The following is a 17,213-nucleotide window of genomic DNA, read 5'->3' as shown; positions in this document are numbered from 1 at the left end:
ATAGTGCGATAACATAAGCACCCTAAAAATTTATCCAGGTAGGGAGAAGAGTACATTATATTGCCTTTGAAATTATTGCTCAAAAAGTCATAAATAAAAAAATAGGAAAAATAATGATAAAAAAAATGGGGGGGGGGGCTAAAAGCTAGCACAGACCAAATGCATCTAAAACCAAGCTTCTATCTTTACATCATCAACGTTCTGATCCCCATCTGACATCAATTGAAATGGATGGCTCTCGTCCTGGAGAGGCTCCATGTTTTGACAAGCTTCTGGGCTTGACCTTTACTCCTGATCTGAAATGGAACAATCATCAAATCTGTTGCCAAGGTTGCTGGAAAAATGGTGTCATCCTTCTACCGCTCCAGTAGATATCTCACTGATGATGCAATTCTCTATCTATATAAAAGCCAAGTATGTCCAAGGATGGAGTACTGCTGCCATATCTGGGCAGGAGCTGCTTGAAGCATCTTATCCTGCCTTGAGTTCAAAATAGACTTCATAGCTTAGTCGGGGATGCCCTTTTCTCTTCCCTGCAATCTCTTTCCCACAGAAGAGACGTTGCAAGCTTGTTTTTGTTTTATCGTTATTTCCATGACAAGTGCTCGGCTGAGCTCCAGTCTCTGATTCCCTCTCCAATCTTTTATGAAAAACACCCGTCTAGCTGAAACCATTGTGAATAATTTTCCTCACTCTTTATCTGTGCCGAAACCAAAACATACTGATGTGAAGCTTTGTTCATGGAATCTACGTCATTTATCGAATTCCGTTTACCTGTTTCCCATCTGACTACAATATGGTTGTCTTCAAGTCCAACATAAACAAATTCTTGATGAACCGTCCCCTTGAGTAATCCAATTTACCAAATTTCCATTACTAACAATTACTACCATATTATCCCATTGACTACTGTACACTCAATAACTGAGTGGCCTCCAGGCCTTGATAAGTGATGACCCCCATGTAAAATAAAAAAGAGGCTGTGACACTGTTGACCTAATACCTACCACGTGACCTAACTTTTCTGAAACTAAAAGCGAGTCTTGAAGACCCCTCTCCGCTATTTGCACTGATGATAGGCTATTGCTGAAGCGCCCCTACTGTGAAGTGTCAGTGGGGCTGCAGGTATTTTGCAGACCCGAATGTTCTTCCTCTAAGGCACTGGCTTTTCAAATTTCACTTTCCCGTCTTTGTATCACATCTTTCTGCCATAGAAAAGAGATAAATAGCAAAAACTAATGTAATGAGTGAGATATTCTAACGGGCCCTATTCTACAATTTAGCATAGAGAGGGAGAGGGAAAGAGAGGGAGAGGGAGAGGGGGAAGAGAGAGAGAGATATTGTTTTGTTTTAATTCACAAACTTTCTTTTAAACGATTCTTTTAATTGTCTTTTTTTAATTGATTTTGTTTAAAGCTAAATCTTCTACTGCTGATAGAAATTATTAAAAAATAAATATTTATTTACTTCAAACTACTAGCAAAACTAAAATTTATCAATCATCTCCACAAGTGTATTTGTACGCTTCACATTTATTATGTGTTTTTACTGTAATCAATAAATCTATATAGTTAAATATTTATGGAGGCATAAAGGATCGGAACCGGAATCGGTAATTGTATCAGAATCGGGAATTTCGTATGGAATCAGTAATTCCAGTGGAATCAGTGAAAAATATTAGAATCGTTTCATCACTAGTATATATATATATATATATATATATATATATATATATATATATACTAGCAAAAGTACCCGTCGTTGACTGGGTTCAAAACCAGCCTACAGAAAATTGACTCTGATTTATGAAAGTATGATAGGTTATGAAAAGGAAGGGTTGTAAAGAGATAGCTTCGAATTTGGGGGTATCAAAACCAAAGCAAAATATGATGAAAGTAAAAATAAAATAGATAAACACCATAATTTATTATACCATACCTGTTCACACTGAAACAATTATCACAATATTCTGTGGATCTATATTAAAAAACCTTGTTAAACTTTGTGACATATTTCCATTCTATGGAGGTTAGGCGCGAACGACACCCCATAATTTTATTATACTATATTTCTTCAAACTGAAACATAATTATCAAAGTATACTTACGCAGATAGATATAAAAAGTCTTTATTAAAGTTTGTGTCTATTTCCATTTGATGGAGGCCAGGCGCGAACGCAGACCCCACAATTTTATTATACCATCCCTATTTAAGTTAAAACATACTTATCAAAGTATTATTATGTACATCTATATCCAAAACACTTGTAAACGTTTTCTTTTAATTTTCAAATTTTTTATTTCCATACTTTGTGGACCAAGTGCGAACGCAGACCCCACAATTTTAATGAACCACTGTGCTGCCAGATCAAACATACCCATTCCTGTGTCTCGATACATCTATCATTATATGTAATCAGTTTTTTAAAATAGTGACCAGACACACACACACACACACACACACACAGCTTTATATATATATATATATATAGAGAGAGAGAGAGAGAGAGAGAGAATAAATGATAAAAAGTTATATTCCAAAATTCATGATGTTGACCATCTTACAATTTATTCCTTTAATTCAGTTAACTTATACAATTCTTGACAGTATCTGTTTCGTAGCACAAAATCAATCACTTTATTATTTCAATCGGTCAATCTATTATGCCCTTAACTCATCAGAAGAAATAGCAACAATCAATCCGTCAAAAGGAAATGAAGTGTGATTTGACATGATTAAAATCTCATGTCAATATACCAGTTGTATTTTTTCATTTCATGTCAATATACCAGTTGTATCGATTGGTTGCCTAGATGTAAATCCAATGAAAATCACATGGTTATAAAAGAGTGCTCAATGCAGGACATAGCTGGTATATAGTCTGTTTATTGTATAATCTGTTTATTGTATAGTCTGGTTATTGTATAGTTTTCTGGTTTTTAGAGTGGGGGTGAGGGGGGAAGTGCCGATTCAAGATTCTAACCAGGTCGCTAGTAGAGTAGTTTAGAAGAGACCGTTCTGGGATAGAGATAGATTTGCTCTAAATCCAGGTCCAAATGCTATACCCGATGTGGGAAATATATGCATAATAGTGAAATGAAACTAATCATTCAATAAGAAAACAGAAAAAAAAACGAACAGTAAATTAATAAAAGTTTTTTTAAAGGAATATGCAAATTAGTACAAACACAAATTTATGTGAAAGGTGATAATGTACGTACCAATATGAATGTGCCAAATGTGATCACGGATGCACGAACATAAATCTCTGTGAATGATGATAACGTCCATACGAATGTACGTATGTGAAAGGTGATAACGTATGCGCGAACATAAATGAGTGAGAAAATGGATAATGTACGTACGAACATAAATATATGCCAAAGGTGATAACGTACATACAAATATTAATGTGTGAAAGGTGATAACGTACGTACAAACATATGTGTATTTAAAGGTTTCTCACTTCTGAAGAGAAATCGTTTATTTTGTGAGTAATGAAAAAAAAATCACTTTTGTGATACTACCTGCTCTATCCAGGATATTAAGCACTTTGGATTATGGCTCTGTCTATGATATTGAGCATTTCTGTAAGCAAAGCACTTCTAAAACCAATTTTCTAATATTCTCCCTCTAGAAGAGAAATTTAAGTCATCAGTAAAAAAAAAAACAAAAAAACTTAGAGGCTTACAGAGCGCTACTAAAAGCACTACTAAATGTAATTAAGGATGTCTTTGGAGTACTACTAAATTTAGTGTCTCACCCTCCTTTCTTTGTAGTTAATAGTTACATTCACACAAAATATTTTTCAAATTTTCAACTCTAACTAGGAAATTGAGGAAACAGCAACCGCAAATGCAGAAGTTTTAACATCAATGTAAGAATTCAGACGTTTCATTGATAAAGTGCCATATCATGACATGTAGCATGACGTCAGGACACGTAAATGGCATAAGTATGGATAGTCACGTAATTGGAACACTTTCAGGTCTTATAGATAAAAGAATGATCACCACAAAGGCAAATACGGACAGCAGTGAAGTCGTGAAAATTAAAAAAGGACAGGAGAAAGAGAAATTCTTGGGATTGGGGAGAACTATGTTTTGCAAGGCAGTCAAGCCCTGCTAAAAAAATCTTTCTCCATTTGCCAAGGAATGACATCTATGAGGTATAGTAGAGACTTTCCATTTCAAACAGAGTATGTTGAAATGGTGAAAAACGTTATAAAAATTATAGAATTAAAAATTGAGCAAAAACACACATGATATTATCGAGAGTCATTTACCCAATGTCAATTTGGAAAATTGAGGTGCAGTTACTGCAGGGTGTCTACTGGTGCATGGCAAGTAATGAAAACAATGTGTCATGAAACTGAAAAAGCTTAAAATACATTTTATTCCATTATAAGGATTGATGTGTTCTTTTTCTGTTTAGTTTTGTGTTTTAATTGAAAAATATGGGGTTTTTTTTGTTTTATTTTTTTACATAGGCATCACTACTTATCAAGGCCCAGAGACCACTCGAGGATAAGGGTGTAATGTAGTCCATTGAACAATATAGTGATTGTTAGTAATAGAAATTACGTAAATTTGTTAACTAAGTGGAACAACTCATCAATAACTTGTTTACGTTGGACTTGAAGACAACCAGTCAGCTGGAAAGCAGGAGAACGGAAATCAGTTCCACAGTTCATGGAAGTTAAAAAAAAATGTGTTCATGGAACTGGAAAAGATTGAAATGCATTTTATTCCATTATGTGGACAATGACTGATGTTTTTTTCGGGTTTTTTTTATTTTTGTATCAAGAGCGATGGGGGATTGAAAAATCTATGAACATTTTTGAAAATGTGCAAGGAATATTGAATGATGAAGCTGGGCAATACCAGATTTTCGAAAGGTAACAAAAAATGGCTTTTGAGCCCATTGTTTTAACCACTGACAAAAAATGACGTAAGTTGAATAAAACAATGCAAATTCCAATTTAGACAATGATAATAAAAACGGATTGTTTTGGGTCAGAGTGAAGGAAAAGTGGTTATGCACATATTTTTGTCATCGTTACCCTTTTTCTCTCTCTCCATAACCACAAGCTCAAATTGTCAAAATAAAGTGCAATGTGTTATTATATCAACTAAAGAATCAATCGTTTTTGTTATTGAAAAAAAATATTCATATGCATTGGAAAAGCAGAACTTAAGTTTTTTCTACATCAATTTCAAGACAGACATGCTCGTTATATAACACCCCAAGAAGAATGTAATTTTACAACTGAATTTACTAAGTACTTTATCTAATTGTGGACAATTCTAGTATGAATTTTTGGAGTTTTAACCCTATTTTGATTTTAGATGTACAATCTTACTATCTTGATAATATTTGTCAAAGAAAAATGGCAATTATAAAGGAAATTGTTGAATAAAAGTTACAATTAGAATCTCATTTCGGAACAAGAAATATTATGTCAAACTAATAATCAATTTAAAGCTAAAATTTTGAAAACAGTTGGGATTTTCCCAAATGTGCGTATAGTTTTACAAACATATGGGATGAGAAATGTGACATGACCAGGAGAAAAATAAAACAACTTTTGAAATTGAAGCATTTTTTTATGAGATAGGCTAGAGGGAAAAGAAGAGAAAGAGAAAGATGTATTGCTTTACAATACCATGAACAATGTTTCTGACTAAGGAGGAAAAATTGCTGTTTTCTGTGTAAGAATCTATTCATTTAACACTTATCATTGACTAGTTTCTGACCTTGAAATAGTACTCTATTTTTTAAGCTCTTTACATCAAGTGGCTCATGCCTTGTCGGGACTGATTTCCATACTATTTATAATAAGTTATTTACAGGTCTTATTTGTGGAGTTGATATTATCGTCTGCTAGTTAGCAGTTCTAAAGTTCTTTCATATAAGATGTAACGAATTTCTGCAGTTGTACATCAGTTAGCCAAGCCGGTTTACTAGCTTACCTGTGATTTTCTTTTTTCTCCGATGCACCAAAGGTATCATTAAAAATGTGGAGTTGATGTAATAGAAGAATCTATTCACAAAAGCGGCAGCACATCTGTTTGGCATGTCATGAGCAATTATTGCATCAAGAAAAAAAAGATAAAGAACTTGTGTTTGGAACTGGATTATTTTTATCTGTAGCATTAATTTGCACATGAGGGAAAAACCTACTTTAAAAGGGAAGAATTTGGGAGAGGCAGTTGAATGTTTGGCAGCTGAGAGAAAACATGGAAGCTGAGATTTATTGGTGCGAATTACAGTGTTAGCAAAGAGAAGTTCCATCAGTTTTTCTTTCAAGATTATGGTTGATATACTCACCTAAATAGCAGTTCTAAAGTTCTTTCATATAATTTTGCAATAAGGTAGCCATTATTCTTTTGCTACATCTATCTTAGACGGTAAACAGCAAGATTTCTTCAATGGCACGTAGGTTTATTGGCCAAACTAGTTTGTTACGTGAACTGTGATTAGTTGTTTCCCAATGCACCAGAAGCTTCATTACAAATTGTTCAAAGGGAGGTGACTCTGAATGTCTTAATAATTTTACAAAAGCAAAGTGAAATAATTTTGATATTTTAATGATCCCGATACTACAATTGAAGTATGTTTCCCATTAATTCAACAAGATCCAAATTTTAAAATAATCTTCATTTTTGTATTTTCGTTGACTCTATTTTTATTTTTTTAATTTTAGCGACTACCATTGCTGAAAAGTTTGTTGTTTGAATAAGCAGATTCCAGGGCAGCAAACAACATGTTGTCAATGTTACCCAGTCGTACCATTTTTTATCGGAGTTACCGAAAAGTTAAAGGTTTTTCAAACAAAAAAGGACTTTTGTACAATCATCAAAATGGATTGGCCCTAACTGCAGCAAACATTAACAGGTAGGTTTTCTAATCTATTTCAATATTTCATTTTTTGTTTTTTACCTTTTGTTGTATATAACTTTCAAACTTGTAGCTTAAAAAACATCCGGTTAATCAATTGTGACAGACTGAAATGCTTCATAATATAATTCTCAGCTCGAACCTCAAACCACTTTCTGACAAACTGGATATTGCAAAGCTAATGTGGAATCACTGAAACACAAACTTGAAACCACTTCAGAACGAAATCAGCAATTATTGCAAATCAGACACCAGCTGAGACTAAAAGAAGAACAAAAATAAATTGTTTCTCGTATAACTGCCTAAAAGCAGGGCTTTCTATTTATTTTTAATTTGGAAAAATTTTGTCAGATGCACAAATATTCTGCATAATTATGTTGACAAACCGGTTCCCATTAGATCACCAAAGTTAAGCAATGTTAGGTCTGGTCAGTAGTAAAATTGGAAACCAATTGTTTGATGGAATGGCATTTTCACTGCCATGATAAATGCAGCCTCAGTACATCAACAATGACTACGATCATAATCACTATTGTTACAACAAACTAACGATAGCTCAAGCCAGCCATCAACATCATCAAAATCTGTAGCTTGTTCTTCTGTTACATTATAAGGGCTGTCTCCTTTTCATGTAAGTATAAAAATAGAGAGATTTAGTTAAAATGAAAATGAAATAGCATAGGCGAAATTCGAACCTCGTAATTTATGTTTAGAAATAGATTACGTGTGAGAATTAGAAAATGGAATGTAAAACAAACGGCTGTTTAGAATAGAGATAAAATAGTTTCAAGAAAAGAATGTGCACTGTCAATTTTGTTATGAAAATTCAATTGAAAGAATGCAGCTACAAGATAATTTAATAAACATGTTTTTAACATATTGGAAATATAGGTTACTGAGAATATAGGTTAAAATTCCTTTTGAAAAAAAAGGAAAAGTTTTGGACACGCATGTCCAGAACACGTGAAAGTAGACACATGTTTTAACATGTGTATGACGTCATGGAAAAATGGGAAGTTCTAGATATAGTTAGAAACTAAGGATAAACTGTAAAAAAAACTCAGAGGGAGTTTGAGAACGACAGATGATAGTCTGCAGTTTGGAATTCGAACATCTAGAAGCGAGACGGTCACTTTGAAACTTAATATGTGAAGCTTTGAATTCTTGATGAGAAAACCACGGCCGGTCGTGAGAAGAAATAAACCCATCATGTGTTTGTATAAACGTCGTCTTTGTGTTGTGATTCTACCGAAAGGTAAAGTGAAAATTGTTATTATATGTCTATATATCTGTGTTATAAAATGTCTTAACATACACATCTTACATACACAATATGAAAACTAAGACTGTCTGAACACTATCTCCTCACTCTAAGAGCTTCTCATATCAACACTTCTAAGTAATGAACTTTTAATATATATGAATTGTTATAACACAACATCCCTCTCTCAACAACATCTCTCTGAGTCTCACAGCACCCCTCTTAATAAAACGAACAATCACTCAACAACATAACTTTTAATAAGACTCTCTTTTAATGAAACCCCTATATAACACTTCAGCTAGCCATAATTCTTCAGCAACTACATCAAAAGCAACAGTTCCTAGCAAAGGATATTTCAGCCAGGATAACTATCACTACCATCTTACAAAAAAATCCTGTTGACTCGTAAACTATTCTTACCAGTCATACATTTAAAATAAACGCCACCGTTGTATTTTGCTGCACGAATTTGTTTTTTCTTTGTTTGTTATTCCCATATTTTTGTCTCCTTTCTGAGTAGTAAAACTAATCCCTGTAATATTACCCAACAACCAACATGTAACCTCAGTCGTAAAGTGGATAAAGAATGGAAAGAACTTTAACTTTTTTGTTGCACAACAACATTTATTCCCTCATTCTCTCATTACAGCCGTGACATCTCCTACATGATAGTTTTCTTGAGTGTCATTCATACCTCTAACGTGATCTCGAATGTTATTCCCATCTCTAATGTGATCTCCTTTTTAAAGTCTTTATTTTTCCCTACCGATGACGTCATTTCACATGCATTTGCATATGTGTGTCCATGTGTGGAGAAAATAGAGAAGGCTTACCGCAAAAATGTGCTTGTGTTTGTCTGTCTTGTGGGCTGAGAAGAAAAAAGAAAAAGATTCAAGATGGCGACCATAGTCTTTTAATGCTCACAGTCTCGCACAGTTTTCAAAAAATCACGTCTCACACGTGATTTTGAGGCACCATAAAAGCAGATTGCTGGGGGGAGTGGGCAGAAGCGTTCAGATCTGTGTAGAGTGAACATCTTCAGACTTTTCCGAACTTGTTTACATTGGACTTGAAGGCAACGATATTGTAGTTGGTCAAGAAGCAAGCCAGCAGAACAGGGTTCCATAGGTGGGCAGTTCTGAGAAAGAAGCGTTCAGGCCTGTGTAGAGTGAACCTTGTTGTGCAACCCGTCAGACTTTTCCGATTCACCATGCTATGTTACATCCGCAACAGTTAGACCCTGCAACACGCACACACTTTCTACTTGGAACTCATTTGTACTTTCAAATGTAACATGAGAAAATCGCTTGATTTCACTAATCAAAGAGTGATGGTATTTGATAAAAGAATCGTTAGTTTTTGTTAATCAACTTCACAACCTAGTTCTTCTGTTCTTGTTATGGATTGGCCCCAGAATCATAACATGTATTTCTATAACATATTTTTGTTAATACTCTTTTTATAAACTATACCACATTGTTTGTATTGATTATTACCGACCTGCAAGACCACAACACTGGTGACGAGGGATTCAAGACTTACATTGCCACAACACTAGCAGTAAGGATTTGTAACCTACATCTTACAATACTAACACTGAGGATTGATTCGAACATTACAAAACCTGTGGCACAAGAGATGTTGCTTGTCTTTCTCTACTTTGTTATTTTCATGAAATGTACTTGACTGAGTTCCAATATTTGAGTCCTTTTTATAAGACATTCACAGCAAGAACTTGTTTTCTACTATAATTGAAAAGAACTTTCCTTCCTCTGTGCATCTAGCATTAGAAGAATTTTCATGAACATAGGTTCTTTCCAAAAATGTGTTACATATTACCATGAAGCTGAACATCCTCATGTTATTCTTTGAATTATGCGGATGAGTCACTTTGTTGCTTCGGCTGCTTGGAGATTAGGTAGAAAATACCAATCAAGAATCTGTTTTTGACAATCAACCCGACAGGTGCAAGGCCAGGATCTGATCCAGTACCTGTTGGACTGGGGTATGCCTAGAAGGTCCACCCTCTCAGGCCTTGCCACCCAGCTTTTGGGTAGGGCAAGTCTATCGATTGTTGCCTTAGATGCTCCTATGAGGGAATGCCGATGGGGATGCCCAGGCAATTTTTGCTAGAGTGCCCTTCCTTTAAGGGCGCTGACTGGTTATCTCCATTTTCTGATCTTGTGTCACATCTTGCCGAGGTGAGCAGCAAGTAAATATCTAGCATGAAGCTGATTTCCTGCAGATCCCTTCAAATCCAATGACATCAAATACTTGTCATAAACTGCCCTCATGAATATGCAAACTTTGTTCATCACATTTATCATCAATCCTCTCATAATATTCTTCATCATCTGGCTGACTAACCCTCTGCCTCATTAAATAAAGATAGAAAATCTATGCCGAATTGACTTTCCTTTTCCTTTTCTTTTTCAGATCCTCTTCCAGCACATCTCAGCATCAGTGGACGCAGAGTTATATTCATGAAGCTTCTAGCGTCAAGTTAAAAGGAATCACAGTTGGAAAACTTTTCCAAGAACAAGTTGAGAAAACTCCTGATAAGGAAGCTTTCATTTTTTATACAGAAAAAATCCGTAAAACATTTTCTCAATTCCTGGAAGAGGTATGATCTTTTAATGTTATATGAAAATACAGTGCTCGTGCAGTGTAATGAGTTTTCCATCAAATGCAATTTGATAAAATCTCTCTTATGTACATACAAATCATGTCGAAACTAGTATAAATTCCAAAAATTACGAAAAATGATCCAGTAGATTTATTTGTCAATAAAAAAAAATCATAGACAGTAACGGTTGGACAATAGCGGATTGCAAAGAAAGCAAGAGAGATAAGTCAGTTTGTTATACAGAATTGGTCACACAACTCTTCTGCATTTAAAACATATCATAAAATGATAATTTGATAAATTCTGTTTTTACTTGATCATTTTCGTATTTTTTAAAATTTATACTCATTTTGACATAAGTGGTAAGTACGTAATAGTGTTTTTACTTGAAATGCATTTGTTCAAAGTTTTATTACGCTGTGCAAACACACATATTAACCACAAATATTATTCTTATCGCTTTTATGACTTTATCTAATCAGGTTCTTTCTGTTTTTATTTCATACATCTCTATTCTATCTTCTATATAAATAAAACAGTAGACGTAACAGGTAATCTCTTAAAGTACTGGTCACATAGCACTGAAATTCTCAGGAAATAATATTCATGCACCAAGGGTGGTTTATAGTAAATAATATCTTTGCTTACATGCATGTATATCGCATACACACATCGGCAAATTTACATGTAAAATGTTCATTAAGCATTATGTGACATTTTGTTTTTTGTTTTTTTTTGTGCGCATGCGCGTTCTTTCGGCTTTTTTTTTTTTTCTCAGGCTGGAACGCTCGGTTCTTTTTAATTTCAATTCTAACTAATGACACCAACTCATTTTTTTATGTTCTTGTATTTAAAAAAAAATAAATAAATAACGAAATCATGCGTACATTTTACTCGCGGTTTGAAATTTGTAAATATGAAAACAAACCTATAAATCTTTTTTACGATCTCATATTTACTTAATTTCATACATTATTTTAAGACAGAGGAGGGGAGGATAATACACGGAATACGGACAGTGCTGAAATAATAACGTTATTATTTAGAAAGCCATTCTTAAGATGGGGAAGGTATTATTTAAACTATTCTGTACTTTCATCTAACAATTTATTAAATAAGAAACTGACATGTATTCTCTCTATTTTTGTTTAGTATTAGTTAACATTAGGATCTGTTTCTCAATCCAATTTCTTGATTAGTTTATTGTAAAGCAAGTGTTGCCTAATCACTAACTGCACTTTGAAATATTTATTTTTTGAGTAGCATGAATTTAAAATAAGGTGCTTAGCATGAATTTAAAATAAGGTGCTTCTACAGTGCAGTACGCATATAAAAAAAAAACAATTTATAATGAAATCATGTATTTAGAAAACATGCTGAGTCATTTTCCGGAAGTGACGTCATGTGTTGATGATGGGGAGGGGATAAGCACGGTTATGTTGCTTTAAAAAGTACACTGGAGGCTGCCAGGGATTACCAAACCTTTTCTTAGGGGAAGTTGGGGTGTAGTGAATTAGTGCCTGTTCATTCTCCCAAGCATTACCACCACTTTTCCTGTTTATGGAGAGGGCGCCAGTAGATAATTTCGCTGAAATACTGCGCCAGAACAGATACTACACTTTGATCTTAGCCAAAAGGCCAAGTAAGCGTAATATAGTTTTCTACCAGGCATTACCTCCTCCAAAAATAAAAAATACAAAATAACCAATACAGCATATATTTTAAGAGGTGGGGAGGGGGATATGGAGTAAGCCTCGGTAATGGCTGAAGCAGCAGCTTATGATCTCAAAAATACTTTATTTCATATATATTTTAAAAGAAGTAGGAATATGGAGTCAGGCCCAGAAACGGCTGAAGCAGTTTACAATCTTAAAATTACTTTATCTAAAATTAAAAGCTGAAACAGTCTACGATTTAGACATTACATTATTTCCTGTATGTTTTTAAAACAGTGAGGTGAGGGATATAAAATCAGTCCAGGAAATGTCCGAAACTGTTTACGAGTTAAACATTACTATATTTCATTCATATTTTTAACAGTGGCGTGAGGCTTACAGAGTCAGTCCCAGAAATGACTGCAACATTTTACGTTTTAGTCATTAATTTATTTAATGTATATTTATAACAGTGTGGTGGTGGATAAGAAGTCAGTGCCGGAAATGATTGAAACAGTTTACGATTTAAACATTACTACATTTCATGTATATTTTTAACAGAAATTATTACATAGTTATTATTTTCGTAAGGGGAGGCGATAATGTGGGTTAAAATTATAAAAAATGATTGCCTAAATTAGTAATATATCCAAGAATTATGAAAAATGATGAAATGTGAGTTAATTGATTGGTGTTTTTTTTTTTTAATAAAATAATCAGCCCAGACAATATATCAAAGTTATTATTTTCGTAAGGAAGGGGTCTAAATGTGGATTAAAATTATTTAAAAAAAACGATTGTCGAAATTAGTAACATATCCAAAAATTATGAAAAATGATGAAATGTGAATTAATCAATTGGTGTGTTTGTAATGAAATATTAAACCCAGACAAAATATCAGAGTTATTATTTTTGCAAGTATACGGGCTTTATGTTGGTTACAATTATAAAAAATGATTGTCGAAATTAGTAACATATCCAAGAGTTATGAAAAGTGATGAAATGTGAGTGAATTGATTGGTATGTTTTAACGAAATAATCTACCCAGAAAATATATAAAAGTTATTATTTCCGTAAGGAGGAAGGGGGTCTAAATGTGGGTTAAAATTATAAAAAAAAAACGATTGTCAAAATTAGTAACATATCTTAGAATTATGAAAAATGACGAAATGTGAGTTAATTGATTGGTATTTTTTTAAAGAAATAATCGACCCAGACAATATATCAAAGTTATTATTTCCGTAAGTGGGGTTGCGATAATTTTTTTTTTTTTTTACATAGGGGTCACCGCTTATCAAGGCCCAGAGGCCACTCGAGGATAAGGGTTAATAGGTATATACTAGTCATTGTGATTTTAGCATAGTAAACATTAGTGGGAATTTTGTAACTTGGATTACTTAGGGGTACGGTTCAATAAGAACTTGTTCACATTGGACTTTAAGACAATCAGATTGTAGTCAGCTGGAAAGCAGGCAAACGGAAGAGAGTTCCACAGGCGAGCAGTTCTAAGAAAGAAGCCCTGTTCATGGAATCTACGTTTAGGTGTAGGCACGGATAAAGAGTGTGGGTAATTGCCGATAGTGGTTCTGGAAAGACGAGTGTTTTTCATGAAAATCTGGCGAGGGGGGGACCAGAGATCGAAGTTCAGATGAGCACCTGCCATGAAAATAACGATAAAGCAGGGATAGACTCGCTACGTCTCTTCTGTGGGAAAGGAGTTGTAGAGAAGAGAAAAGAGCATCCCCCACTAAGCTACAAAGTCTATTTTGAACTCTGTCAAAACAGGATAAGCTGCTTCTAGCAGCTCCTGTCCAGATGTGGCAGCAGTACTCCATCGTTGGCTATACCTGGCTTTTATATAGATAGAGAATTGCATCATCAGTGAGATATCTACTGGAGAGGGAGAAGGATGACACCATTTTTCCAGCAACCTTGGCAACATATTTGATGATTGTTCCATTTCTGATCAGGAGTAAAGATCAAGCCCAGAAGCTTGTCAAAACATGAAGCTTCCCCAAGACGAGAGCCATTCATTTCGATTGATGGCAGCTGGGCAGCAGAGCGTTGATGATGTAAAGATAGAAGCTTGGTTTTAGATGCATTAAAAGTAACCAGCCACTTCTTTCCCCATTGTACCATGTGCTCAAGGTCAGAGGAGAGAGAGTCAGAGAGACCTTGGTCGTTTACGATCTTCGAAGTGCTTCCATAGATGGTACTATTATGAAAAATGTTTGTCGAAATTAGCAACATATTCAAGAATCATGAAAAATGATGAAATGTGAATAAATCGATTGATGTGTTTTTAATGAAATAAATAACTCAGACAATATATCAAAGTTATTATTTTTGTAAGGGGAGCGGGTGAAAATGTAGTTTAAAATTATGAAAAATGATTGCCAAAATTAGTAACATATCTAAGAATTATGAAAAATCATAAAATGTTAATTTATTGATTGGTGCGTTTGTAATAAAATAATCGGCCCAGATAATATATATAAGTTATTTTTTTCGTAAAGGGTAAAGTGATAATGTATGTTACAATTATAAAAAATAATTACCGAAATTAGTAACACATTCAAGAATTATGAAAAATAGTGAAATGTGAGTTAATTGATTGGTGTGTTTGTAATGAAATAAAAGTTCACGTTTTTGTAACTTTTCAAACATTATCAATAGGGACTGCCAAAATTCACCACAGAATTACCCCACCCTCTATATGTAACACGCTGTAACTTTATTATAAATTAATATTATCAATATAACTTTTGTACCATTTAAAAGAAGAAGGGCAAAATAAACCAGTAATAATTAAAAAAAAGTTTTTCATAGAATGAAAATAAAGAAATTGCGAGACGAAAATCGTATTTAAATAATTCGCGCTTTAAAATAACGTTCCCATGTAGTAGACATTCCGAACGTGAAAACATACCCGTGTTTAATAAATCTAGCAAAAATCAACTAATAGTCTGATTTTCGTGAAATTTTTTATACTTATCAATTTTAGAATGAAATTACATATAAAATGCAGTTTCCATAAAATATATAAGGGAAAATATTTTTTTAGTGCGTGTTCCCCACCCCTATTTATTTTTTCAAAATTCGAACAAAATATATTTAAATCTATCGAAATTTCTATTTATTATGAAACATAAAAGTTCAAATAAGTACAAAAATATTTATTTAAAAAAAATTTAAATACACGTATTGAACAAAAATTTACATTGAAGTTGCAATTAAAAAAGTGATATAAATTTAATTTTATTATGTTTTTTTAAATAGCGTTTTTTCGAATTAATATATACTATAATCAGTTGAATTGCCAAGAAAAAGAAACTCCGTAAATATTAATTAATATTTAAAAAATTAAAACGATTGAAATTCCATTATTTCAAAATGTTCCGTTACATCATAGACTTTTTAATTGTGTTTAAATTTTTTTTAAATATTAAGTTTTTACATAAACATGACTCTTGTCAGCTATTTTATGGCCAGATTAAAACCGATTTGAAAATATTATTGCAAAAATATTAAGCATTTTGTAGGCCCCCCCCTCATATTTTGTTCGTCTCTTTTTACCGAACAAAATATGGAAGCCCGTAGATAACCAAAAGAATATTCACTAATTCATGCAATTCACGTTGCATCCCGTCATACAATGCTTAACAACCAACTATTCAATAATTCAAGTTCACGTATGGTTTTCCCGATCGTCATCTCAATGTTCACGCGTCTTGTAGTGATCTTGTTTGACAGTAGACAATATCGATTTTCCTGACAGTCAACAATCTCAGATTGCAATCAGAAGTCGGGTCAGTTAATCAAGCAATGAACACATTATTATGAATTTATTTAGTCGAGTTCGTCTTTGAGCTATAAAGCAACAGGGGGGAGGGGTAATAATCGGCTTTGATCCGAAGTGCATTACTTCATTCAATCGTTGTTCCATCTTGACTTACCGATCTCATCCGTTCACATCCGTTTTCTCACATCACTTCTGCTTTTGGTTCCCAAGCTAGTAAATTGCTCTAAAGGGTTAACCGCCTGAACCTTGTTGACCCCTGGTCTCTGATGCATCTTATTTATGCTTCAGTTTCCTACAAACACAATTAATCCAAATGATTACTGGTTGATGTATCCAACAATATTTAACATTCGTCCGATATATATGGCTAGACTTTTAGAAGCATTTTTTTTTTTGGGGGGGGTACCTTTTTGAGGAGTGACACTTTTTAGAGCGTCTCCTCCCTTCTTCACTCAGGTTCAAAATGCAAAATCTAGTAATCGTTGGCTTTAAATGTATGCATTTGTTAAAAAAGCCAACACTTTTTTTTTAAATCGAGTTCTTACATAAATAAAACTTTCCATAAAAAAAAATATCATAAAACAATAAAAATAAGTGATCGTACGATAGAGTATCTAATTCCCAAGCTAAACAATATGTGATTCTCTTTTAAAAGACTTTTAATAATAAATCAGTTGAAGAAAAGATTTGCAAGTGTTTGTCTCAGGTTTAGGAAAAAAATGGGATTTGCTTCCTATTAAAGATAAAATCATTCTCTTTCGTCTACTAATGCAAAATAATAAAAAGACCAGTGGGTTATCAGCATATTTCGATGTTGCCCGGAATTGAATAACAATTAACTAATGTTCCACTCATTCAATACTTTTATTGTCATCAAAATTGGTGAAATCGCCCATTCAATCAAAATCGATTGATTGCCTGGTCTATTCAGGAACCCACCGTGGTACACCAGGAGAAAGTTATAAA

The 17,213-nt window shown here is 33.6% G+C and overlaps 1 protein-coding gene across 4 annotated transcripts in view; it reads left to right on the top strand.

The window, feature by feature from the left end:
• Positions 1-17,213, top strand: part of LOC145259186 (medium-chain acyl-CoA ligase ACSF2, mitochondrial-like) — a 138,291-nt gene that overhangs the window by 23,788 nt on the left and 97,290 nt on the right. For all 4 annotated transcript variants that reach the window (XM_080116960.1, XM_080116961.1, XM_080116958.1 and 1 more), the window contains exons 2-3: positions 6,707-6,897; positions 10,601-10,787. In XM_080116960.1, coding sequence (XP_079973086.1) covers positions 6,767-6,897; positions 10,601-10,787 — 318 coding nt within the window. In that variant the 5' untranslated portion in view covers positions 6,707-6,766. The remainder of the gene's footprint in view (positions 1-6,706; positions 6,898-10,600; positions 10,788-17,213) is intronic.

The sequence above is a fragment of the Euprymna scolopes genome, chromosome 34 (genome assembly GCF_053919585.1).
Source record: "Euprymna scolopes isolate OS-2025 chromosome 34, ASM5391958v1, whole genome shotgun sequence".
Classification (NCBI taxonomy): domain Eukaryota; kingdom Metazoa; phylum Mollusca; class Cephalopoda; order Sepiida; family Sepiolidae; genus Euprymna; species Euprymna scolopes.
Note: the sequence above shows the minus strand (reverse complement) of the source record. Positions and strands in the feature narration are given on the sequence as shown.